General features: G+C 43.4%; 2 protein-coding genes across 5 annotated transcripts in view; both read left to right on the top strand.

The window, feature by feature from the left end:
* The first annotated feature begins 43 nt into the window (after positions 1-43).
* On the top strand, positions 44-19494 carry ADSL (adenylosuccinate lyase). Of its 3 annotated transcripts, XR_011723430.1 has the most exons (14): positions 96-374; positions 4795-4998; positions 6041-6085; positions 6808-6887; positions 9688-9859; positions 10167-10213; positions 10602-10692; positions 11520-11589; positions 12600-12747; positions 16008-16098; positions 16665-16754; positions 17887-17998; positions 18905-19081; positions 19352-19494. XR_011723430.1 is itself a non-coding variant. In XM_071731805.1 (13 exons), the coding sequence occupies exons 1-13, from the start codon at positions 219-221 to the stop codon at positions 19436-19438; spliced, it is 1458 nt and encodes a 485-aa protein (XP_071587906.1). In that variant the 5' UTR covers positions 44-218; the 3' UTR covers positions 19439-19494. The 3 variants fall into 3 exon arrangements, 2 of the variants coding, with proteins under 2 accessions (XP_071587906.1, XP_071587918.1); XM_071731805.1 differs by lacking the exon at positions 17887-17998 and having other exon boundaries at positions 44-374; XM_071731817.1 differs by lacking the exons at positions 96-374; positions 17887-17998 and adding an exon at positions 2730-2771.
* Positions 19495-20030: 536 nt separating this feature from the next.
* The window catches only part of SGSM3 (small G protein signaling modulator 3), a 31094-nt gene continuing 24088 nt past the window's right edge, over positions 20031-27036 (top strand). Inside the window, exons 1-2 of one of the 2 annotated variants that reach the window (XM_071731772.1) lie at positions 20031-20100; positions 22334-22690. The gene's annotated coding sequence lies outside the window, so the exon portion shown is untranslated. Of the gene's footprint in view, positions 20101-21564; positions 21705-22333; positions 22691-27036 lie in introns of those variants that run through there. The other variant, XM_071731765.1, reaches the window with a different exon arrangement.

Consider the following 27036-nt stretch of genomic DNA (forward strand, 5'->3'; position numbering starts at 1 on the left):
GGCCCTTTATTCTGCTATGCTCGGTGTTCTCCCTCCCCGCCGCCATCTTGGCTGCCGCCATCTTGGCTCTGCGCACCGTTCGCGGTGCCGTATTCCGCGCCGAGAGCCGGGACTCATCGCGACAGCGGGGCGGGGCCTCCGCCATCCCTTATCTCCTGCTGCCGGCGGGCACCCTGCCCCGGGCGGCTCCCATCGCTCCGCTGCGTTCAGACGCCGCTATGGCCGCCCCCGGCGCCGAGGAGGACCCGATGTCGCGCTATCGCTCTCCGCTGGTGTCGCGATATGCCAGTCCTGAGATGGGCTTCAACTTCAGCGAGAGGAAAAAGTTCGGCACCTGGCGACGCCTCTGGCTCTACCTCGCTCAGGCTGAGAAGGTAACAGCGGGACGGGGGCGCTGAGGAGAGACACGCCCTCCCCCCTCCCCTGCTTCCCGCGCTGGGCCCGGGGGCTGCCGCCACGGAACGGCTTCACGGCCTCGTCCCGCTTCCCTTCAGCCATCCCAGAGGGGCTCTGGCGGGGGAGCGGCGGGTGCGAGGGGACAGAGATGCCCGCCGTGGGGCGCGGAGTCGCCGTGGGTCGCTCGGCCCGTGTGCCGCTCCTTGGGTGCCTGCGGCGCGGGAACCGTCAGGAACCGCCCGTCCCGCCTTCCCGGAGCTGCATCTGTGAAACGGGACCGAGCAGCGGCCTGGGGCTGCCCGGGTAGGGGGGGTAACTGACCAAAACAACATTCAGACGCCCCTCCGTGTGTTTCGGGGGGGAACGGGAGTGGGGCGGGGATGTGTGTGCAAGCCCGGCTTTACACAGCCCTTTGTGCGCAATCCTCCACGTGTACCTGTCAGCCTCCAGCAAATCACCTCTTCTGGTCTCATACCCTCCCCCTTGCACTTTTGCCTTCTTTGGTGAAGTTAGGTTTTTAAAAGCTTTGGTAAGCAGTTTTGTGGGTGGATGCTGGGGGGCGGCTGCTTTCTGAGCAAACATCACTGTCCTCTAGCGCTTGGCTATTTACTCTTCAGGAGGTGTGACTGATCAGACCTGCGCTCACGTTCTATCAGGTCACTGTCAGTCTGTGACAACTGCACCATCCTAACATCTGCAGCCAGTAGTCTTTAGAAAGCTCTTGTTTCTGAGAAAAGTTTCCTTTTGGCCGAAGTGATCAGAGCAGTTATGACATTTCTGACAGGCTGAGTGCCACAAAAAACGCCTGGTAGCACAAAAAGGTGGTATTAGTTCAGTTACTAGGAAGCAGCAACTGAGCATGTGCCCCCATGATTGCAGGCTGTTGTGTTTACAGTAGAGTCTGTGCAGTTAACATTTTTAAAATTTAGTTTAAGCTGAAACTTTTTACTTTGGTCCCAGTTAGAGGTATGCGTACAGCCCGTTATTACTATTTAGTGGAGATGTAGTTTTTAAGGTAAACTACCTTAATTCCTTGTGACTGAGAGGAAGGCCGTAGAAACATTGTAGTATGTTCCCAAAGAGCAGAAAAAAAGCCAAACCACACTGCTTTCTGATAGAATAGCTTTAACTTTCAAGCTCAATACTTGTCCAAAGTGTTTTGTGCACAAACTTTCAGTTTCTGCTTTCAAAGTACTGGAGTTAAGAAGCAATCCATGCACTGGGTCTGGCTGTTGCTATCAGTGTAAGGGCAGAGAAGCATCACACTGGAGAATGAACAAGCAATGCACAGTGTCATTAATGTGCTCCTTTGCTATGCAAGGATGGTACCACAACAGTGGCCTCATCGATAGTTTGCTGCACCAAGTGTGATGCTTCAGAAGCTGAGGATGTCATTATACAGCTGTGTTAAATAAGAGTTGCATTCTGAAATAATACATGCTAGGTGTTGTCACAGTTGAGATGCTGGAGGGAGCAGACTGCAAATCTCATCTAATACAGGAAGTGTCATACCAAGACTGAATGATTAAGAAGCTTTCTTTGTTCAAAACATAATAAGTGAAGCAGTGTCATAATGATTCCAGCAAATAAATCATCACCTTTACTACTGTAAAGAATAAAAATACTTTACATGTCTTGCCCAATAGGAGGAAGCAAGCTTCTGAAAGAGTGAACAAGGCTTATTTTTCCATGCCAAAGCCCTGAACTTACAGTTCCTCTGTCTCTTGACCCTTGCTTTCCCTCTCATTGCCCCCATAGAGTTTTGTTCCCAAAAAGCAGAGTCTGATCTTGCAGCTTCTTGAGCACCCTCTTCATAGTGGGATGAGAGAGACTACTATTTTTATCTGTCTCGTTCCAAAGAGATTTGTATTCAGATGTCAGCTCTGGACTAAAAGAAGAAGAGTCAGCTACTTTCAGCACCTGTTAGCTCTGTCAGTGACCAGTTGGTGATAGATATAAGCCATCTCCTTAGGTTCCTTGTCAAGGGTACATATTTCTTTTAAACTATGGGCAATATTTACTTGGTAGTACTCACGGTCTTTCAAGCCACTCCACTGATACTAGGAGCCTATTTTGCATTGAAGCAGATTAGTAGGAAGATCTAACCATAGATTTTCTGAAAGCTGCAGGGAAGTAGTAAATGTGCAGTTTAGTGATAAATTCTAGGTGAGGTGCAGGGCCAGGTAAATATTTTCAATATTCACCTGACTTGTGGGAGAAATTTTCAAGTAGTCAGCTTGGCATATGTGAAGTAAGAATTGAAAAATTGTTTCAATTAAAATTGAATTAGACAGAAAATCTTCATAGTGTGTATTTTGTTCTTTACAGCAGGCAGTTGGACAACCAGGAGATTGAAAGAGGAGACTCAACAAAAGGTGTGATTAGTAAGAGAGAACTCCTTATATGAATCTTTTCCAAACTGACAGTTGTTAAAGTTTGGGTTAAGAGAAGGGTGTGATTTCGTACCCATCCCAAAATTCTAGTTTATTTTTTGAACAAAAAATATTTTGTGTTATGATACCTCTCTTAAAACCTCATTTTTTATTATTATCTTAAAATCTTGAGCTCTTAACTCAAAGTATAAATTTCATGGTGCTCTTTCTTCTAGCAGAATAAACTTTGACACTCTGCAGCATCAAACTGACTTATAAAATGCTTTGCACATGTGGAATTTGAAGATTTTATCTCTTATAAGAGCTTATATTAGCTCTCAGTCTACTTTTCTTGTCCAGTTTAAGTGTAATCATTTTTTTGTCATAGATTCTTTATTAGATGAGCAGTACTCCCATTTTGTTTGCAGAAAGATGTTCTATATTATATGCCTGCTTTGCTCTGCCCTATAGAAATGGGGATGAACAGTCATAGTTGTTACAGTGGCACATCTATGGGAACAATCTCAAAGGAATGATACTTCATAATCTCAATCCAGAAAGCGTGTCCCTAACCTCTAGTGCTTTGGAGAAAACCCTATGCTCTCTCTTGGATAGTTTTCCTTCTTTTTCTTAGATACAAAGGTCTGAAGGCTATTTGATTTCTCTCTCCCTGAGGTACTGTCAGTATCAGCAAAAAGTCAGGGAGGAGGCCTCACGTGATGCTTGTGTGGATGCATGAGAACAGCATTTGTCTTGGCACTACACTACCTTGTGTGTATTCCTATGGCAAGTATTCCCTCTTCTCCAGAATTCTTTCTTTCCTCTCTGTGTGGCTGTCAGTGACTGCACACTGAGATCAGCTTTTCCCAACAGTTCATGGATGTGTGAACAAGGCATGAGGTTTTAATCTTGGCCCAAGAGAATACTGACTTGCCTGAGTGCTTTCAAGCAGCTACGGTCTGTCTCAGTACACCTCAGACAACAGTCTGGGGCCAGGTGTTTTTTATCTGGACTGTCGTGGTTGAGTATGAATTTGCAGTGTCATATTTTCAGTTGTGTGGGTACTGATTCTCTGATGAGAACTTTGGAGACACATCTGCTTCACTTGCTCGCTTCTGTAGTTCCAGATTCCACATTTGCAAAGCATTTTATCAGTCTGATTCTGAACACAAACAGCTTTTGGAATACTTTTGATCTTTAAAGTTTCTTGGCTGGTGACTTCTAATTACTAATGCACAAGACAATAGCATTTTGATTTGGAAAAGGCAGTGATGCCTTTCACAATAGATTCACAATATATTCATTGTGAATCTATTAAACTTTCAGTGTCAGGAAATGACATTTTTCTCATCTTAGGTAGCTGGTACAAGTACAGAGCTATGCAAGAGTTACACCAGTGTATAATTCTGTGGTTAGATATCTAACTCTGTTTTTAAGTCAATGTGCTGGAAAGGTTTAGCAGTTATTTTTGAACATGAACTGGGAGCATTTGTCTCCTGCTTCCCAATCAAGCAATTAATTTGCCAAGCTTTCAGATTCAGAATGAAATTAAAACTTTAAGTCTTGGAAAGGATCAAAAATGTGTACCTTTCCATGTGTTCTAAGCCTGCTTGCTTACAGCTGTGGTTCTCAGAGTTCTTTCTGACACAAGCTATCTACAGTTACATGGTAGCTGGGTTGTTCTTTACCCAAAGGGTGATTTTCTTTAGAAGAAGTTTAAACAATGCTATTTTTGTACCACTTTTCCCACTGTGTCTCATTTTTGTAGTTGTCACAGGGATGTTACATGGTTGAGGAAAGTATGAAGCCCAGGAGGATCGTCTAAAAAACAGACACTGTCCTATGCTTTTGGAAAAGAGTGGAGAACCCCAAAGTGAAAGCATTTGTTGTCACAGGTTTTGTCACAGGTTGCCACATTGCCATACTTCTGTGAGGTGTCATATGGGAATAAACTATCTAAACAGCTTCTGTCTCAGGTTGGGTCGTCTCTTTATGGCATAAATGGAAAGTTCTTTTCCTTTTGCAGTCACTTGGGCTTCCTATCACAGATGAGCAGATAAAGGAGATGGAAGCAAATCTGGACAACATCGACTTCAAGATGGCAGCAGAGGAAGAAAAGAAGCTGCGTCATGATGTGATGGCCCACGTTCACACCTTTGCCCACTGTTGTCCAAAAGCTGCAGCCATCATTCACCTTGGAGCAACTTCCTGTTACGTAGGGGATAATACGGTAATAAAATATTTTAATTTCCCTGCCAGTGGAGTTGGGTAAAAGAAAGGTACTCACTTGATGCCTCATTATAAAGCAATATTAAATAGGTTTTTCAGACATCTTTATTAGTTTTACTGTTGAAATTAATTAGCTTTTATCCTACCTCCCCTAGGAAGGTTTGATACGAAGCAAGATCTGTCTGGAAACTAACTGTTCCCTAAGCTCTGCTTGTATGTTAAATATTCAAGGAGATAAGAGATGTTGAGTTGCAAACGCATGCAGAAACATGTGAACTGTCAGTTGTGCCAACAAGACAAGAGTTCACTGACTTAAAAAGCAAGGCCACTTTTGATATACACCGCCCATGATCTTTCAGCTGCTTCTTGAATCTCCCCTGTATTAATTCAGGGTAAATAAAGTTTCTCTAGTCACCAAGAGAACAGATTAAGTGTGCTAAGTGGAATACTATAAAGTATTTGTGAAATGCCTGTCTAAAACTGAGTGCAAACTAAAGCCTAGTTTGTCATTATGCATTGTCCTTCCCCTTTGTCCAAGTCATTGCAACTTCATATCTGCTTTTGTCACATGAGAAGATGCTGTGTGATTATTTTCAACCTACTCCTTTGCATGTCTGCTTGGCTTTTGGTAGCACCCCCTTCCTTGTCACACTTGGACCTAGTTGTACCTCAGTCCCAAAAGAAGGACTAAAGGTGACTCCTGCCTCATTAGTCCACTTACTTTCCTGCCACCTTTAGCCTACAGTGCCTGCATTTTCTAGGTGGGATGAATGATTTAGTCTTATTACACAGGCATCAGGAGTATCTCAAAATAATCAGTTATACCTGCCCAGTATGACTTTCTGGGGATAATATAGAAGGAGCAGTGATGCATCCAGCACTTTTTTCATAAAGAAGTTCACTGCAAGTTCTGGTACAAGAAGGAAAGCAGAGCTTTCTTTTTAAGAGGACACTTTTGAGTGGATAAAGCATGTTTTAATTATCTGTGTCCTCTCTGAGAGAAGCCCTTCACAGTCCAAATTTTTTTTCTTTGTTTTTTTCAGGATCTGATAGTTCTCCGTGATGGGTTTAACCTGCTGCTACCCAAGGTGAGAAAGTGGTTGTGTGTGGTGTTTAGAAGTGGACAGTACTGATGTCCTGTGAATAGCATGTGTTTTAACTTGGGTTTTCCTAAACCTTGCTGGGAAACTAGGAGGGAGCTGTCTGTTTGGGTTATTCTCAAGGAAATGATCATTTATGTTCCTTTCTCGAGTCTTTCTCCAAAGCTTCTCTGCTCACCATGGGAATTAAAAGCAACTCTTTGTTTACCTGTGCCACAGATACTAGTTTTAGGTAACAACTGTATTGTTTGCAGGGCCATCTTAGACATACCCTTAACTGTATTCTTAGAAGTATGTTAGTATTCAAGAAGCTATATAATACAGTTTCCTGAAATCAAATATAGTGGGACTGTTGTCTGTCTGACCTGAATACCTTGGCACCCAATTAGTCCTGCACTGTACATGAGTTAATTATACTCCAGGCAACTTTATTTCTGAACAACTCCAGGAATAAAGAAAATGTTATACTAGTTTGAGCTGAAGTCTTTTGTCATCTCTTGCGTGAGTTCTGTACCAAGCAAAAATTTTGTGTGTGCCCTGAAAAAATGAAACATATCACATTTTGCAATTGGAGTGGGGTGTTCCAGGACTACACAGTTGTTTCCCTCCCCTTTTTCTCACAGCATTGTTGTGCTTAAGCATGCTAGCTTCTGCTGTGGTGGTTTTTTTCTCTCATCCTGCACCTTTTCTGTCCTTACCACATCCACCAGCTCGCAAGGGTGATCAGCCGTCTGGCCGACTTTGCTGAGAAATATGCTGACATGCCTACTTTGGGCTTCACTCACTACCAGTAAGTAGACATCAGCCTTTGCTTCCATTTTGTCTGCTATGCTTTGGTTAAGTTGACCTGCAACTGCTTTCTTTCATTCTTCTTTCCCCCCATCTCTGACCAGTGGCAGCTGGTATTGATGGATGTCATTAATACATTATTGTTTATTCAGAAGAGGAGCATATGCCTAACTCCATCTGTCTCAGGAAATGGAACTATTGCTTTACTTAGCTATCAGCAGTTGTTTTAACACAGCCTCATAAGGAAGGACTTCCATGTATACTCTGTGCTGTTTTCATAGTCATGACTAGGAATTGCAGTAAGCCAGCACTGTCTTCCAGCTACATTTTCTGTATGCTTGTCTGTCACTTAAATTAGTTTCAGCTGCACCTTAGAAAAGTTTGTAACTGGTTCTTGTTACTGCAACTTGTTACTCTATCGCTATAGCTGAAGCTTTCTTTTAAAGGGAGGATTTGGGAAGAATCAGGAAGAATTTCTGCTGTTTTAACTGCATAATACTGTTTCCTGGCTCCTGCAAAACCTTTACATCTTGTGCAGCACTTCTGACATTGGTGGCTTTTAGGATGGAATAGTCTAGAATAAGATATTTTTAGGCAGGCTACTTGGGTCAACAGGACAAGATCTGGATAGGTAGATTAATCTGCTGTTTCATGAAGAATGTGTGCTTTCAGAGACATTAAGCTGTACACCTTGACCTACACTGGATCTTCTACCCCAGTGACAGAGAATACCAAAGGCATGGAAATTGAGCACAGGTTGTGTCAGAAGCTGGGTCTCTGATGACTTATCTTGCTGTATATGCCATGTCAGTTCTATCAGCTCTAGTCCCTGGTCCTTCTTTGTCTACAGCTTTTCAGAGACTTACTTTCTGTGCTCAGTTTTATTCTGATTTATACAGAGGTGTGTTCAAGAAGTGTATGTATGCAAGGTGAAATTGTAAAAACAACGGTGAAGAAGGCATTGATACCTCAACCTTGTCTGTGTCAATTGTCAGAAGGGCCTGTGTCCCATTTTATGAACAGGCCCATGTATTCCCTAGCCTTTTTTTCACTGCTGGTGTACTTTTCCAAGGCCTTTCTTGTTGCCTTTCACATCCCACACCAGATTAAACCAGAGGTGGGCTTTGGCTTTCCTAACCCCATGTCCCTGCAGTGTTGGACCATTTATTTATATTCCTTCTTGATCACCCATCCCTGCTTCCACATCCTGTATGCCTCCTTTCAGTTCCTGAGCTTAATCAGGAGTATCTTGCTCATGTGCTTTTCTGAAAAAGTACAGAGGTTATCTTTGGAGTTCATGCGAATAATCCTGCAGGAAAGCTGAGGAGGGGCTTTTTGCAAAGGAATGTACAGATGGGATGAGGGGTAATGGTTTCAAACTAAAAGAGGGTAGATATAGATTATATATTGGGAAGAAATTCTTTCCTGTGAGAGTGGTGAGACACTGGCACAGACTGTCCAGGGAGGCTGTGGCTTCCCTCTCCCTGGAAGTGTTCAAGGCCAGGTAGGATAGGGTTTGGAGCAACCTGGTCTGGTGGGAGGTGTCCCTGCCCATGGCTAAGGGCTTGGAACTAGATGATCTTTAAGGTCATTTCCAACCCAAACCATTCTGTGATAATTTGAAATACTTCTAGGTTCTGCATAATACCCCCCTAATGTCCTCAGAACATTTGCACGGGGGCAGTGGTTAAAGCTTAGAGATAGTTATTTCAAGGTGGACATCTTACCAAAAAATGTTGGCTAACAGCATTAAAAATTGCTGTACTTTTGCCCGGAGCCTGAGTAATGCATTCTCATGAGTAAAAAGGAGCAGCCCCTCAGAGGAATCATTCAAAATCACAATTCAAATAATTCAAAATCACAACGCGTCTGCAGGTGTGCTCCCACAGCCAGAAAGTGACACCCCTGCGCCATAGGTTAGCCGGGGTGCCCCTTGTGCCCTGGGCGAGCACCATTACGGGGGAGATAGATGCACGGACACCCCCACGACCCCCGATGCTCCCCAGACCCCCTCCCCCCCCCCCCCCCCCCCCCTCTTCCCGCCGCTCTCGCTCTGCCCCGGGCGCTGCGGGGACCGCCAGGGGGCGCCCTGCGGCAGCGGAGCTGCAGAGGCCGCGGGGCGGGGCCGGGGGATGTCGCGATAGTCGTCACTGTCTGAGGCTTTTCTGCTTAATAGAGTTCTTGGGGGAAAAATTAATTAAAAAATAAATAAATTTTTTTTTAAGAGCCGCCATGAAACTCATTCTAGATTCTGTGACTAATGTAGGCCTCGGGTCACTCTGCTTTTAGAAACTCGAGAGCCGTAGGTAGCGAACCACCCGCAAGCTGCCCCCGTTCTCTCTGCTGCCTTAGTCCCCGAGCACATGCAGAAGCTACGTGTGTTTTGTCGTGATGTAATTTCGTCCTGAAAAGAATGGTGGTATCCTCAAGTACCATTCAGTGGTGATACACACGTGCTGTTATTTCTTCCTGCATAAAGCAGACTTGTTTAATCTGCCCAGGCAGACCGGCCTGCAAAGAGCCCTTAGCAGTCAACTCAGTAGCAAAGTGCAGCCCTTTTGGGGTTATTGTGCAAACTGTCAATGAGTCACACAGAATAACATCATTGTCATGGTTAGAAAAGACCTCTAAGATCAGCACATCCAACTGTCAACGCCCCACCCCAATAACGTGTGTATATATATATATATATATATATATATATATATATATGTATATATATATATCACCCACTAGAGCATGGAAGTGCCTCATCTACAAGGTTTTCAAATACTTCACACACTGTTCTCGGTTGTTTTCAGACCTGCACAGCTCACCACCGTGGGGAAACGCTGCTGCTTGTGGATTCAGGACCTGTGCATGGACCTGCATAACCTGCAACGGGCTCGGGATGACCTGCGCTTTCGGGGTGTAAAAGGCACCACTGGCACTCAAGCCAGCTTCTTGCAGCTCTTTGAAGGAGACCATAGTAAAGTAAGTCAGGCAGCCCAGGGCATATAGACTTTGCAGTCTTTGCAATTCTCCTCTCTGGAATGCTGTTCTCTTTCAGAGAACATAGAGATTCTGGCACCAAATCCACAAGGGCACTGTGCTCTCTCTGGGGCCCACTAACAAGGCCCTGTGTAAAAATGAGCAGAATCTGTAGAGGGAGTACTTCCCAGCTAGTATAACATTTGTTGACAGTAAACTGAAAAAGCAAAGGATCCTCTTTGCTGTTGCTGGCCTTCCTGAGCTGTTGCATTCTGAGCTCTGCTTGTTTTTGTTTTTTCTTCACCCTGAGGTTGAAGAGCTGGACAGATTAGTGACTGCAAAGGCAGGATTTAAGCGGTAAGTTGGAAGCATGTTTAGTCATCTAAATTTGGTGTTATCAAAGTGTAACTCCTGCTGTCTGTGTTGGCCCAGATTCCTCTAGCTGCCAAGCTGGTATCTGTGCTGCTGTTGAGTGTTCTCCTTGTCAACTTCCCTTCCCAGCTGCAGCTTCCCACAGGAAACTTCACCTCCTAAATAGACTGCTTTTACATGTCTCCCTGTCAGAGCACAGCTGTCCATTTTCCCTCTGCTTTTCTCTCTCCAATTTGCATGCTGCCCCAAGAAATTATCCAAAGTTGTTCTTATCAGGGCAGAATGACAGTCCTCCATTTTAAGAACCACGTCACTTCTTGCTCAGGCTCATTTGTATCTGTCTGCAGCACTCAACTTCTGTGCTTATTTTTAGGGCTTTTATGGTCACAGGGCAGACCTACAGTCGTAAGGTGGATATTGAAGTCTTGTCTGTGCTGGCCAGTCTGGGGGCATCTATACACAAGGTGAGCACCCTATTTATATCCATCGGGAAGAGGTGGAAAAATTTTAGATCTCAAAGAGAAGGTGCTCATTGTGCAGAATGCTCTTCTCAGAAAATATTAATTGGAATTCCTTGTTCAGCTGTTCTCTTTGTTATCATGTAAATTCATCACTGGGTTTATGCATAGTAATAAAACTTCACAGATCTTAAGACCAGTGGCAAGTAAAGGAAGTTTACTCAACAGATTCTAAGATGGGTTAACAAATCCCACACCGGATATTAGTCTACTATGAGCTAAAATTAGAGTAAATGTCTCTGCTAGTGGTGTGTTGTTTTTAAATTTTACTGTTTCCTCCTAGTTAATTGCTTCTCTGATTATGGTGTTATTCTCTCTGTCCTTGTGGATTATTTTCATTGATTTATCTCTGTTCTGTCCTTTCTTCTCTGAGGCTAAAGTGATCTGTGGTATTTCCTTCTGTTTTAGTTTTGTCAGCTGGCTGCTTAAGAGAGTACACATTATCTGTGTTTGCAAATCACTGTATAATTTTGTTACGCTTTTTCAGTGTTCCCTTCTGGTCTGTCTTCCATTTCCTGGAAACATGTACCCTTATTGGAGTCCTGTTCTATTCTAATATAGTGGATGAGCTTTTTTCCTTATGTTTTCTTGACTGGGATTTTTCAGCCAGGAAATATGGTTACAATGTCAAATTTTTTTACTAAACTTTTCCCTGCCCCTCACATTTACATCTTGGACACAGGTGCAAACATTTATCCAAGGAAACTAACAGGAATATATATTGGTCTGTGTTAGTTTTGTTCTGTTTTTTAATTTCTTGGGGTTTTTTCTAGATTTGTACTGACATTCGTCTATTGGCCAACCTGAAGGAGATTGAGGAGCCCTTTGAGAAAGAGCAGATCGGTAAGAGATGGGATGGGAGGCATTTATTGGACCAGTGTATGTATCTTCATTTATGTTGATGCAGCCTTTTAAGGAAACTTAGGGATGTTACTGACAGAGGCTGCTTTAAAATAACTGGTGCTAGACATTGTTAGTATTTTGAGTCCTTTTCAAAAGGAAAAAAAAAAAAAAAAGGACTTTACATGAAGGTTTTGAGATATTAAGTAATTAAATCGGATTTGTATTCCTGCACTTCTTGGGCTTGGGGGGATAGCAGAAGCAGACATGTATTCCCCAGAGAGGAATAAGGGTCTAAGGAGCATCTAGTGTTTTCCATTCCTCACCTGACCAGAGCTGTAGGTTTTCAGCTTGACTCAGCATTTGGCCTTTGTAAACAGAGAAATATGGAGCCATGAAACTGGGCTGGACCCTTGCCAGAAGAATACCAATGATGTGATTCTGATATTGGTAGAAGGGGACAAGGAAAGGAAACCTAGAGTTTTGGCTCTTAGCTGGGAGAAAGTTCATGCAGGTACCCTAAGTGGCTGCATAGGATTGAATCAGCAAATAAAGCCTTAGTCATATTTATGACTTGAGTGATTCTACATTCTATGGTTGGCTTCAATATCTGTTCACCAGGCAGCAGTATATATACTTGACTTTGAAGGACAAGGTTGTTGAGCAGATGGGGTTGAACTGTTGAAGTTGCCATGGGTAGCCTAGAGAGATACAGCATTAAGAGTTAAGTCCATTTACTATTTTTAAGTGCTAATGCTTCTGTTCTGCAGAATTTCAAACTGCCTTCTCAAGTTTTTGCTTCCCACATTTGGATATTTGTACTCTGGTGGGGAAGTGCAGTGGTGTCATTTTCTTTATTCCATTTTGTTCTTGGAAGATCATCATGTTTTAAGGCTATAGTCAAAAACATGATTCCTGACACATTTTTTCTTACCTGGGAGAGGACCATCATCTCTTCTTCATGAACACACTACTTCTAAGCCCTGTTTCCATCACTCTTTCTGCTTTCACAGGTTCAAGTGCTATGCCTTACAAGAGGAATCCAATGCGTTCAGAACGCTGCTGCAGCCTGGCTCGACACCTGATGACTCTGGTGCTGGATCCCCTCCAAACAGCCTCTGTGCAGTGGTTTGAGCGGACGTTGGATGACAGTGCCAACAGGTTTGTTTCAGTCGTGCAAAATGCAGCAATTTTGGAAGGCCTTGTGCAGGAAGGCCTTCTGATGTATTTAGAAAATACTATTTTTAAACTGAAAGTACACGTTACCACATTGATGGAAAGCAGTCTGAATGGAATCTAGAGGCTACAAGCTGGTTTCCTCTCTAAGATCAGATGAAAACTGTTAGGATTTTTTAACATCAAGATCTTTTGCGGAGTCAACCAACAGAGAGAGGGAGGCACGTAGAAGCCAAGGTAATAAGTTGCTCTTGTCATCTTTTTGTTTCAACAGAATACTATAGTAGTTCTTACATTTCTCAGATTTTCAACGCCCGCTGTTCTGAATGTTTTTTTTTACCTCTGCTCCTCTTCAGTTCTTAAAAAAATAATTCGACATTTTATCTGTAATCTCCTAACCCTCCAAATAATCTAAAGAAACTTGTTTTCATCTCTTTGTAAAGTGTTGTTCTTAAGAAGAAATTCAGGTCCTAAAGAAAGGGTGCAAACACTATTTTTTTAAGTAATGTTTAGTGAAAACTTGTGCAGGTCTTTTAGATAGTGTTCAGCAAACTTTGATCTATTTTCTGATTCTTCATCATGACTTTTGAGATGAGCAAAAGTTATCTATATAGATATAATTATGTATAATTATTCTCATGGAAGAGAAGAAGGTTATCAAGAGTAGTCAGCATGGATTTACCAAGGGTAAATCATGCTTGACTAATTTGATAGCATTCTGTGTTGTGACTGAATGGTTAGATGCAGGGAGACCAGTGGATGTAGTCTGGTGTGACCTTAGCAAGGCTTTTGACTCAGTCTTCCATAACATCCTCATGAGCAAGCTCATGAAATGTGGGACAGAAGAATCTGCAGTGAGATGGATTAAGAACTGGTTATGTGACAGAGCCCAAAGAATGGTGATCAATGGTGCAGAGTCCAGCTGGAGACCTGTGACTAGTGGAGTCCCCCAAGGATCAGTGCTGGGTCCAGTCCTGTTTAGCATCTTTATCAGTGACCTTGATGATGGGACTCAGTTTGCTGATGACACAAAGCTGGGAGGACTGGCTGGCACCCCCAGAAGTCTGTGCTGCCATTCAGGGGGACACAGACAGGCTGGAGAGTTGGACAGGGAGAAATGTAATGAATTACAACAAGGGCGAGGGTAAAGTCTGGCATCTGGGAAAGAACAACCCCATGTACAGGTTTGGGACTGAGTTCTTGGAGACTTGTGAAGGGGAAAGGGACCTGGGGGTGCTGGTGGATGGAAGGATGACTACGAGCCACCAGTGCCCTTGTGGCCAAGAAGGCCAATGTCATCCTGGGGTGCTTTAGAAGGAGTGTGGTTAGTAGGTCAAGAGGGGTTGTCCTCACCCTCTGCTCTGCCCTGGTGAGGCCACGTCTGGAATATAGTGTAGTTATGGACCCCTCAGTTCATGAAGGACAGGGAACTGCTTGAAAGAGTCCAGCACAGAGCCTCCAAGATGATGAATGGAGTGGAACACCTCCCTTATGAGGAAAGGCTGAGGGAGCTGGGTCTCTTCAGCTTGGAAAAGAGGAGAATGAGGGGTGACCTCATTAATGTTTATAAATACATAAAGGGAGAGAGAGCCAGGAGGATGATGCCAGACTCTTCTCAGTTATGCCCAATGATAGGACAAGAGGCAATGGATATAAACTTGAGCATAGGAGGTTCCATATAAACAAAAGGAAAAATTTTTTTACTGTGAAGGTGACAGCACTGGAACAGGCTGCCCAGGGAGGTTGTGGAGTCTCCTTCTCAGGAGACATTCAAAACCTGCCTGGACACATTCCTACGTGACCTCCTGTAGGAGGCAGGTCCTGCTCTGGCAGGAGTTTGCACTTGATGATCTTCTGAGGTCCCTTCCAACCCATAATTTTCTGTGACTTCTGTGTTTTTCAAGTAAATTATAGTAATCAAAGTCGATGCTTCCACCTTCCAGTTGTAAAATTGCATAAAGCTTATATTTACCTTTGAAATGTTTTAGTTTCAAAGGAGCCTTCGGTCTTAGAAGTCTTTAGATTTCTAAGGTATGAGGCTTGTGGAACAGTAAACAACAGCAGTTTTGGCTGTAGACAAGTGCTCAGATTGTTGATGAGAATGTTAGTTTAAAAATGTTTCCACAAACACAATGTCTGCATTAAATTTAATGAAAACATAGAAGATCTTTTCCCAAAAGGGCTTCTCTCCACAGCTGCTATTCTTGTTAAGAAAAGAGCTGCACAGGCAGCAGAAAACAATGGAAGTTTAAGAAATTGGATACTGGTTGATGTGGTGTGTTTATTGCCCAATAGCTACCAAATGTGGAGAGATGTACTGGGATGTTTCAAATTTTATTTTCACCTCATCTAGTAAGAGTCATTGTCTGCTTCATAATCCAGTTTAAAAATTCCGTGCCTTAAATTTTTCTTGTTAAAGCTATAGTGTTTTGAAAGGAAAGCAATCCAGAGAAAATGCAAACAACTTGCAAAACAGAAAATCCTTTTGAACACAGTGTGGTAGAATTGGGGGCCTTAAATATTGCACAAGGCCCTGAGTACTAGTGTCTTTTAAAAGATCATGGTTTAGACTGGGCCAGGCACTGCAGTCACTGATGGATGGTGCTCTAATTGCTTCAGTGTGACACAGAGCCTTTTACCTGATCCAGCTCAGTTCCCACTACTTCTCTCCCTCCCCTCCTTTCCTTATTGTTGTTCTTTCTTTGTCAGGAGTCCCCTGACAAAGCCCCTACTGAATGCATGGATAACTTTAACAAGTTCCCCACTAAGCTCAGCCAGGCACAGCATGACAGTGCAGCACAGTTTACTCTTGGAGAGAGGGATTGGTAGACAGGGCAACACGGAACACGGAGGAAGGAGATCTCATGTGTTTGCTAGCTCCATAAATTGCTTCCCTCTTTCCTTAGCTGTGTAATTATTGAATTATCTTGGAGCTTTCTGCGTGCACCTTTATCTTCCTCTCTTTAGCCCTTTCTCTATTGACCAAAAAAAAAATACAAAATAACCCCAAAACCCTCCTGTCTGCCCAGCTTGAGAGCTCCTGCTACAAGATATTCTTTAGCTTTCCTGAGAGTGATTGTGACCTTTAAGCAACAAGAAGCACCTATAAGGAGGACTGTTCCAGCTTTAGGTCCACAGAAATGCTATTTACAGTATTATTTACAGAAACTAAAGAGCTGGATCTGATGTAGACCAGAACATGGCCTTTATTGCTAATGGGGGCCCTGGGTATGTGTGTTTCATAGGCGCGTGTGTCTGGCTGAGGCTTTCCTCACAGCTGACATCATTCTGAGCACACTGCAGAATATCTCCGAGGGACTTGTGGTATATCCAAAGGTAAAGCAGGAGATAATGTGTGCAGTGCTGCATCCTTGATAATACTGCAGCTATGCCAAAGCATATAAAAATCCTCCCACTCAAAGGATTACATTTGGATCTGTAGCTCAAACGATTTCTGAATTTTCTTCACTCTCAATATATTCGCACTGTTTGCAGGACACACATGAAGGGGTACTTCTTGAAGCCAAAAGGTAGTCAATAAAAAATTTCTTAAAAAGGGTGTTTTTCTCTGAACTACATGACTGATCAGAGAATTCACTGGCAGAAGATACTGTCCAGGCAGATCTCGTACAGTCCTGTAGCTTACCTACAGGTTAAAAAATACCTCATTGCACATCTTTTGTGTAATGTCCCTTACAGTAATGTCCCTTACAGATACAGATTCTAAGTATTACCAGCTTCAGTACCTAGATTCCCATAGCTAAGGTCAAAAAGATAAATTATCTCTGCATCACAGTCCAGTCCTAAAGATTCAAAGGGAGAGGAATACTTCACTGATATTCCTAGCTGTCTGCAGAACTGCTGTAATGCTGTTTCTGTTTGGTTTTTTTGTTTTGTTTCAGGTGATTGAGAGGAGGATCCAGCAGGAGCTCCCATTCATGGCCACAGAAAACATAATCATGGCAATGGTGAAAGCAGGGGGCAACCGTCAGGTACAAATACAGTCAAAAATACCTTTGTTCATTGCTTGCAATTGCACTTCTGAGGAAAAAAAAAAAAGGTTCTTGTCCTGACCATCTCACCTTTCGTTGTTTTCTACGTACTCCCACAGAATTAATACTACATTGGTGCTGCAAAGCCAGACTTTAAGGAGAGAGCAGTTGTGGAGATCCGTATTTACTGCTAGGAACACTGTGTGTTTGAGCTAATTTGGCTGAAGAGGGAATCCTATTTTTATGTTGGATACTAGTAGGCGTTTTCCTTTTGTAAATGTCTGAAGAAACTTGGAACACAGGCCAGGCTTCTTTAAATGGAATATGTTGCTGGTTGGCTACCTTAGTAATTAAAAGAATGAATTAGTTCTGTTAGCAAAAAAGCAAGTTCTGAACCATTCATTGATGTGTCACTCTTCCCAGTTCAGTATAATGCTTTATATTATTAACTTTGTTTATGGTCCTTCATTCCATTTTCTGTGTTCAGGCGAATTGAAAATAAATGTTTTCCTTAGTAAATAACTCAAGACACACATAGAATTTATATCCTTATCATTTAATTTCACAATTCAATTTAAAACTGATAATCAAATTTATATCTTAATAAAACAGCTTATTTTCATTTAGCTTTAGAAAGTAATTTTTCCTGCTGTGATAATTTACACATCAGAGATAGAAGTTAAATCTGCAAGATAGTGATAGCAAAAGGGATTGCTAGAAGCTCTGATTAATTCTAGTTCTCAGAAACACTTCTTGCAACTCACCCATGATGTTAGTCAGGGAAAATCCTCTTTCCTTTTTTTTTTTTTTATTGTTTCTTCTCTCCATGTGTCTTTGATGATGTGACTGGTCAGTCATTTTGCTTCCTAAATAAAGATATTAAGCGTCACACCCTGTTGATATGTTTCATTATCTTTTCAGCTGGTCCTCTTTCTTTTTGAAGTATCCTGTATCTACCTGGACAGTCCTCTCTATTTTTATTAGATTGACAGTCCTCTCTTTTTTTCTTGAATTTAAGCTGTGTTTTCTATTGGACTGCTTTCTTTCTGGTGCTGTTTGATTACAAATCTATTTAGATTATTATGCTTATAAAATCTGTTCTTATTCACATTATGTTCTGTTTTCAATCTAGCATATTTTCTATGCTCCCCCACCTCATAGCACAGAAACTTACCTGCTTCCCACACCACCGAACAACTCCCTCCCCTAAACATCCAGAAGACAGATCAGTTCACCTGAGGCAGGTCAGTGCAGGAGCAAGATAGCCTTTAGATCAAGAGAACAAGAAATAGGAGATCATTTCCCTCCTAATTATAGGTCAAGGATAATACATGTGAGGAGAAGATTATTACATGGCTGTAAATGCAACCCCATGACTATGTTTTAGGGCCAGCGTGGCAGTATCTGATTATGCAAGATCCCCTTGGTTTTACATTTTGATTCCACAGAAAATCAAGGTCTTAGGAAATGTTTCAGAAAAATTGTTATAATGGTTTTCCCAGTCTTACTGTCATGTGGGGGTTGTTCAAGAGAAAATGCCTTAAGGCCTTCACAGGTTTGTAAGGTATTTTTACCCTTCAGCTTGTCCTTATGTAAATGATGGTTTACATAGTCTCACTGCTCATTAAGTTAGACAGGTTCTTTTCCAAACCTGTAGAGATTTTACACTGTTACACTCCCAAGATGTTCCATGCAGGGGTTGACTAGTGGTGAATAAGGAATTCCTTTACTAGAGTTCATAGAATATTTTGGGAACAGTTATAATAGTCTGTCTTTGGAAATGTCATGCAAGAAGGGAATAGAGCAACTGAAAAAAAAAATAATAATCCTTCAGTGACTCCTAAGAGATTTGAGGAGTTTGAGGAAGTGTAAAGATTCCAGTGTCATAAGTTTGTGGTGTAGTTGAGCAGGAAATGTATGTGTCATTCAGACTATTTTAGCCTCAATTGGCAGATGTGAAAGGACGAAGAATATCTTGTTGTAATACAGTGGTATATGAGACTGCAATCCAAGCTGTGTTCCAATTGTATGCTGTCCAGTGCAGTACACTTTAATGTTTCTCCCTCCCGCACAAGTAACAGGAAGAACATGTTCCATCAGTAGCAATGGAATTCATTTTTTCTTCTCCCCTCTTCCCCTGTCTCCTATAGGATTGCCACGAGAAGATTCGTGTTCTCTCCCAGCAAGCAGCTGCTGTTGTAAAACAGGAAGGGGGGGACAATGACTTCATTGCCCGTGTACGCGCTGATTCTTACTTCAGCCCTATCCATAAACAACTTGAAAGCCTGTTGGATCCTTCCTCCTTCACCGGACGTGCTCCTCAGCAGGTAGTGGAAAGAGGCTACAGGTTGTAATGCAGTGTGTTGTTTAATTCCACATCCTCTTGTCTGCCAGAGAGTGTACATGTTATGTACCTCTGCCCAAACTACTAAGGCAGACATGTTTCTCTTGTTTGTTTTCCTTGGCTTTCTTATCTTTCTTCCCTGTTGACCCTAGACATATCAGACTGTTAGCTATCTCTGAATCAGAGTGAGGCAAGCAGGTCTGAATGGGGAGGTGAAAGGAACTATTTGGCTAATTTTCTCTTTCTTGAACAGGTGGCAAAGTTCCTGAAGGAGGAAGTTCGTCCAGCACTGGTTCCATACCAAAGCGAGATGGGTGGAAAAATCGAGCTGGCACTTTAGGTGTATTCTGCAAAGGTGTGGGAGTACAGGAAGATAATAAAAGCCTTACTGAACCAGGTCTGTTTACTGTGTCATATTGTTTTGGTTCTCTACAGTACATTTAACCCCCAGAGCTTATAGCCACCTTGATTCCAGATGGGCTTTTCATTCTTTATCTGCTGTTTAATCAAGCCTCCATCTATTATGTACTGAGTTACTGAGAAACGCTTGTGACAAGGTAACTTTATCACAGTCCCTTTCATTGGCCCCTTACAGAGCACAGCCAGCTGTTTCAAGAGCAAAGCCAGGTGCTGCCTGACATTGATGTATGACTTGTTGAAAAGCAGGGGCTGAGCCCATTCCCATTTCCATGTTGTTTATCTGCTCTTAAACTTTCCCCTCAGTTGTCAAAAAAATTATGAAAGGTTGTCCAGGCTTTCAGAGTATTGTGCTTTGGGGAACAAATAGGGAAAAAAAATAGGAAAAATGAAAGGGAGAGGCCATGGAACTTTTTGGCTTATCAAACAGGTAGTCCTTCTGTGCTCCCTTCTTGTAGCTTCTGAAAATCATATTTACAGTGTCGGTTAGGAACCAGCCATTGTGACTTACTTTTCCAGGTGTGTAGATGGTTGATACTGAATGGCAGGTGGACTCTGGAATGTGGAAGTTATTCTCTACTGCAAGTAAGTTTGTCTCATAAGGAAAGAAAAACGATGCTGGAATTCATTGGATACCAAAGAGAGTTTTAGTCTTATTTCTGACTCAGTGTTCTGTTTGTAATGCCTGTGCTTTGCTGGATATTCAGTACTTAACCAAACTCTTCTCCCTTTGACTTAAACTGGAATGACTGCCTTACCACTTCTTCCAGTCTTGTTATATTACAGCTCATTTCTTTTGCTTGAGTGCAGTAAAAAGCTCCCTCTTACCTCTGTTATTTATTCAGACTCTCAGAGATGACATGATCAGAGTTACTTGATTCTCATCTCAAGTGTGATTGTTGGAGAGAATTAACAAAAGCAGAACTAACTGGAAGAATCTGCCTGCTCCCCTTGAGGCCATTTTTTAAAGAGGATTTCAACATACAGTACATTTGAATGAGATGGGTCTATACTAAGTGGTCAGGGAAGTGGGAGGCTTCTGGCCACTTGAAGATCCCCTGATTTATATCAGTCTGGCTTTACTTTGCTTCTAGACTGTGGCATTCAAAATGTCTCAAACATTGGTGAGCTTTATGGTGTTTAAAACATTTCGGCTGCTCATACTATTAACATTTAATTAGCCATCTGTTTGAAAAAGACAACTCCGATTGAATACTCATAATTTTCAAACTAGCACTCAACTGGATAGCTGAAAAATAAGAGATGTTGAAGTCCTCCTTTTTTGGAAAAGGAATAGACAATGTGTCTTTTCTCATCATCTGGAAATAAATCTTTGTGCCAGGTAGAGGCTACTGCCTGCAAGGCATTGGACTTGTTTTACTGGAAAGTTGAAAAAAAAAAAAAATGAAGACACCTGGAGTCCTGGGAAATCATTAGTTGTTGAAAGAAAGCTTGGTATATTGGGAACCTGTAACTTCTTGTTAGGTGGGTTGGAGCAGAGCTCATGTGTATTCTGTGGAGAGACCAAGGAAGGCTGGAGGGATGGAAGGGTGAAAGCTGACAGCTCCACCAGCTCCTGTTGGGAAAGACCAAGCTGCAGGAAGGAGTCTGAGGAGGCTTTAGGTGTGGAATGGCTATATGGTGATATACTGGGCATCCAGAACAATCCATTTCCTTGGCGGTGTTCATGAAATGTGAGGGCAACTTCTTATAAGGGCATGTAGTGATAAGACAAGGGGTGATGGCTTTAAACTCTAAGAGGGTGGATTAAGATTAGATATCAGAAAGAACTTTCCTGTGAGAGTGGTGAGACACTGGCACAGGTTGCCCAGGGAACTTGTGGCTGCCCCCTCCCTGGAAGTGTTCCAGGCCAGGTTGGATGGGCTTGGTCTAGCAGGACGTGTCCCTGCCCCTGGCAGAGCTGTTGGGACTAGATGATCATTACGTTCCCTTCCAACCCAAACCATTTTGCCGTTCTCACCCTCCTCTCCCAAGGAAGGGCTGAGTTTGGGACGGCTGCGGCCTACAGCCCCCACAGCGCCCCGCGCCGCCGCCCGGATGCCGCGCATGCGCCCCGCGCCGCCCCCCCGCAGCAGCGTGTGTGGGGCCGCCGGCTGGGGCCCGGGCGCCCGTCCCTGCGGAGGGGTCAGCGCGGTGCTGGCGGCGGGGACGAGCGCTGACAAGACCAGGTGAGTGTCGGCGGGGCTGCCGCGGCCCAGCCGGGGGTGGCGGGTAGCGCTGGGAGGAGCGGGGGAAGGAAAGGGGGTCCCGGCCACAGGCAGGAGGGCTCGGCGGGCCGCCCCTCGCCCTCCGGGGCTGTCAGCCCTGCTTCTCCCTGGCTACGGCCGCGCCGCCTGTGAGGTGCCTCAAACCCTCCTCATGGCACCCATCCCTCCCCTGCACCGCTGGGGTGTCCCCCCGGGCAGGGAAGGGGACTAAACCCGTTGGGACGACCCTGCTGCTGGGGTCGTATGTGGTGGGGCTGGGGGTGCGCGGCCGCGTCTCGGCTCTCCGGCCCCTTCCCGGGGTCGGAGCGGGGAGCAGGGAGGGAAGGACCCCCCGGCCCCTGGGCAGGCTCCCGCTCACCTGCTGCGCTGACGCAGGGTCTGGGCTCCAGCGAGTGACTCATGTTGTGCACAGCTTTTTCGTCAGGCTCGGCCGGGTTCCTCGGGCACGTTCTCCCTGTGGGCGTGCTCTGCCTGTTTTTCCCCCCTTCCCCCAGGCTTTGCCGTCTGTCTCTCCCCCCACCCACTGCTCCCCAGGTTGTGCCTCTCCCGTAACCTGCCTTTTCTCCTCTCCGTGGCTCTCTGACTCTCAGGTGCTCTCCTTCATCCGGCTCTGCCATCCTCGTTTTCCCCTCCACGCCCGCATCTTTTCGGAGGTGCCCCAGAGGAGAGACCGTCTGTCTGCTGTCTGGCTCTGGGGAAGGAACAGTCACGAAACAGAGATGGAAATGTGGCAGTGGTCTCTAGGCACAGGGCATAAGTAGACAGACTGCAGGCCCTGTGATTGTCATCTGGAATAAACATTAGAAGGAAGTTGTGAGACAAATGTAAATCCTCGTACCTGGTGATGTAAATTCAAGGGAGTGAAGAACTGCCGTGACACGGATATAAATCTCTTTGCAGACAGTGACTGTGGGCTCCAGGACAGCTGCTCTCTCTTCACAGAGCTGGTAAGGGTGGGAGGAGAAAATTTTCTTCCCTGTGTCTTTCTTCCTTAATAATGTTTTGAGGGATGTCTGAATTCAGGCAGGTACTTTGCTTCTAAACAGAAAGATTTCACTGTTGATATGTGGTTTTATTTTATGTGATGCCATAGCTTCGTACTTCATGATGTATGGCTCTGCTGTGATATTTGAGGCCAGGGGCAGAGTGGTGGGAATAAGGTAGCGAAAGTGCCTTGCAGAGATCAGAGGATCCTTTAGTGCTAATAGATGGGAAAGAGAAACAGTCTTGCAGGAACTAAGAACAGTAAATGTTCAGTAGTGAGAGGCTGGATCTTGAAATCACCGTAGAAGGAGCTACTAGCCTAACAAGTGTGGGACATTGCTGTGCAGAAAAGCAAAAGCTGAGATGTTGCTCAGAATAGAATTGCTTGTTGGAAAACATGAATTCTAGAGTAATTTTTCAGCTGCTACAGAGTCTGGAGCGGTGTGCTGGAAAGAAGGAGTTGCTGGAGTGAAGATCTGTTTCATTATGTGTTTCCAGATGCGCACACTGCCTGTGTGGCTTTCCCTAGGGAGAAACAAAGGTTGGATTCCTACCCTGGAGAATTCACAGAGTAGAAGGGCAGGAAGGGTGTGAGATGAGGCATGCGTGATAATGTAATTAAAGAGGTCAAGGTGGGGACTGGTATATTAATATAAAGTTATGTTAATTCTGTATTTAACCAATTAAAATGACAGGTGCCACTTTTCTTGGTTCCTGTTTACAATAATGTTTTGGTAATGTGTCTTAATAATGTAGGGGAGATACCATTCATAGCAGCTTCCAAAGAAGAAGAACAAATGGAATCCATGAGGAATAGCAGAAAGGAATGGCATATCTTTTGGGGGAACTGCACTGATCAGGGGATGATAGATTTAACATCACCTAGTGGGGTAAGAGAAGAAGTGCACACCTGCTCAGGACTGAAATGTTTCTCCAGTTTTGGGACAGTGCTATGAATTTAAGTTTTTCTTTTTTGCTGTTGCTTGCTTTCCTGCATGATGGTATCTTTTGCAAATATTAGTGTTCTAAAGGACATTGATGATCTTAAAAGATAAGAAATAATATTTAGCTGGTGTAGAGACAGTGAAGGTTATTGGTTAAGGGATCTGCATGACATGAGCTGCCAGTCACAACCCATTCTCAGTGAATCAGGTTGTGTGTTGCAAAATCAGTATTCAGGAGCCTTTAGCAAAGAAATCAGTGATTTCTCCCCATGTGATACCACATTTGAAATTGTAACTGTTTTAGAAGTTATTAGGGTAATGTCAGTCTTCATGTGTGTTAATTGGACACCTCACCAAAACACAAGAAGGAAAGAAAACTTTAAAACCCCCAAAAAACCAAACTAGCAAGTATTGGAACTTTATCATTCTTCTGACTGAATCAGTGGTGATCCTGGCTGGTGATCTGGATCACACTGGTGATCCTGGATTGTACCATCGCTCAAATGGATACAGCATAGAGATTTTGCAATTCTTAAGTAGGATGAGGTAGACAAACAGCTTCATTGTATACAGGGAGTGCAGTGTCCCAAATGTCCCTCAAAAGATGGAGAGATGTCACCTCAGGTTTTTTAATCCTCAGCAACACGAAGACTTTAAATTTCTTTCTACACCACCTTTCTTAACATGGTTAAGATTTTAGATCCGAAAAGCTTATGCAGGGTAGGTATCTAAGAGCACTGGGAAAAATCTTAGTTTTCTTACTGTTAATACCAGGGAGGGAAGAGAAGGATGTTGTTCAGTCACACTTATTTTGTCTCTGAGGAAGTCTCAGCTTTTTTTTAATGGAAGAGCAACAAGTTATACTGGTAATAGAGCAATTCTGTTTCTGATTTAGGAAAAAAAAACAAAAAAAACCAAAACTGGGAGAAATGAAAACGTACTTGTTTTATGAGATAAGAAATAAGATTATCATATTGATATTAGTATGACTACAAAAGCAGTTGTCACTGCCCAGTCAGTGCAGTACTGCTTGGCTGGGAGGTACCTGATGATTCAGAGATAGAGAAAATGTCCGTAATGCAGCAGCTGTTTTGTTCTGGAGAAGAAATCTTCCTGATCCCCAGAAAGAGGAAATATCAGGAGTTTTGCCTTTTTTTTGTTACAGATGTTAATGATCATTGTATATTTTCCCTTTTTTTCCTCTGTGTTAACTGTGTTAAATTTCTTCAGGAGCAGAATTTAAGTGGTCATAACATGAGCTAGGTAAGAGCTTTGCAAACAGTCCTGAGAGGTGGTTTTGTTGTTACAAGCCTCTTCAGAAGGTTGAGTTCTGGAAAGACAGAGCCCCGAAGAAGAGAACTCTTGAGTGCTCTGAGATACATTTTCTTTTCAAAGCTATTTTCTGAAACCAAATTACATCGGATTTGCTTAGTTTCCTACTAGGTGACAGGGTTTTTTGTGAATACTGGAGCAAGTAATATGACAGACCTGAATACAGTCTTTCATGTGCCTCACCAAGAGAATGGCAAATCCTGACAGCTAAAGCTAAAGCTTTATAAATCCACTGGAAGTCGTATTAAGGAAGAGACAGTCTTCAGGCTGTTGTTCCTTTGTCACTGGGTCAGTAGGATAAGACCAGCTTGAGGGTCAAACCTGGGGTGAGCCTGCAGGGCTGTCTTTGTATGTGATGGAGAGAGCCTTGAGTGGCACTGCTTGTCACTGCTAAGGGCAGGAGTGTCATATATAAGACACTATTAATATCTGTCTTTAAATAGTTGTCCACAGTGTCTTTCAGATGTTCTTTTATTGGTATAACCCAGCATCTCTAACAGAAACGCTTTCTTTAAAACTTCTGTTAGCAAATGAAACTGGACAGTTGCCATTACCTTCCACAGACATTTTGTAAATAGTTTGCAGACTTGCAGGTCTTCATGGACCAGAAGGTAAAAACTACTTCTGGAGAATTTTGAGGGAAATAAACTTCTGTAGACGTCTGCAGGAGTGTCCTGGTCCTGCACCCGGTTTATTTGGGTGAAAGTATCCATTTATTGTGCAGAAATTAACTCTTACAGAAGAGATGTTTGGGTCCCCCTTAAGACATTTATCAGAAACCTTTGAATTATATTTTCGTAGTGGTTTTTAATGTGGAATCTCCTTTAAACTAAGCCTTGAAGACTAGGGTTATTGCAGACCTACCTTTTGACATGCATGGGCTTTCTCCACTCTATTGAAAGCAAGGAGATTTTTTGCTGTGTAGTGAGAGTAGACACCTTGCTAATTTGTATCCTGGTCTTTGTTTTTTTACCATCTCATTCAATGCAAATTAAAAAACCCAAACAACTGTTGTTCTCAACTATTGTAACCCCACAGTATAAACTGGGAGGAACACTCTGTATTCCCATCACATATCCTCTACCCACTCAACTAATGGGAGCATCAGGAAAGAGGAGACTGTTTCTCCTTTGATACCAACTATCTTGGCAAATGAGGATCTCCACGGCAGTGCAGTTTGTGCTTAGCAGGTACTCAGTGTCTGCTGTGTAAGAACAGACACCCTCTGCTTTCCAGGGTTCAAAGTGTGGTTGCTTGTGTTAAAAACACAGGGAATCAGCAGAGCCATCAGTAAATTTGCTTCTGGTTTGTTGTTTTGTTGGATTTTTTCCATGAGCCATATGTGGGAAGCCTTTGTTATCTCCAGATTTTAGAAGAAAGACCTTCAGCCTTTTCCTGCATGAAGGATCAGCTGTCTGCTTTGGAGCCAGATAAATAAAAGGCAGTTCTGGTCTGAAAAGAATATCCATGTTGATATGTAGGGTATCTGCATTCTACCTAAGTGTTGTGTAGGGGTTGTTTTCAGACAGGCTGAGCTATTATTAGGAAGTCCAGCTGCAGTCTATTGGTCCAGTATGTTAAGCAGTAGGAACCAGGGTTCTTCTTTTTCACATCCTTATTTTCAACATGGAGATGAAATGGATATGCAACTGTGACTAACTTGTTCTGCCCCTTTTGTATAAACTGGAATGGCTCAGCACCTGCAGCTGCAGTGGGGTACTCGCTGTCATTACCAAAGGCAGACTTGCTGGACACAGGTGGGTGCAGGGAGCAGGTTTGCTTTACCTTTTAGTTAGATATCTGCATGGAATACATTTCCAGTGTGACCAGGAGTCTACAAAGTGCTTAATGGCAGGAGATGCAGATTTCCAGTTTTTTTTTGTTGTTCTTGTCTCTGTTATGCGTTCCTCTAACAGTGCCCTGGGGCAGCTTGGAGGAGGCACTTTGTCCCAACGCACTCCTGCTGACTGCAATCAGCATGAGATCCCAGTTGCTGACTGGGCAGAACTGGAGGCCTGAGTTGATGCCTCTGC

Source organism: Heliangelus exortis, chromosome 1 (genome assembly GCF_036169615.1).
Source record: "Heliangelus exortis chromosome 1, bHelExo1.hap1, whole genome shotgun sequence".
Lineage (NCBI taxonomy): Eukaryota > Metazoa > Chordata > Aves > Apodiformes > Trochilidae > Heliangelus > Heliangelus exortis.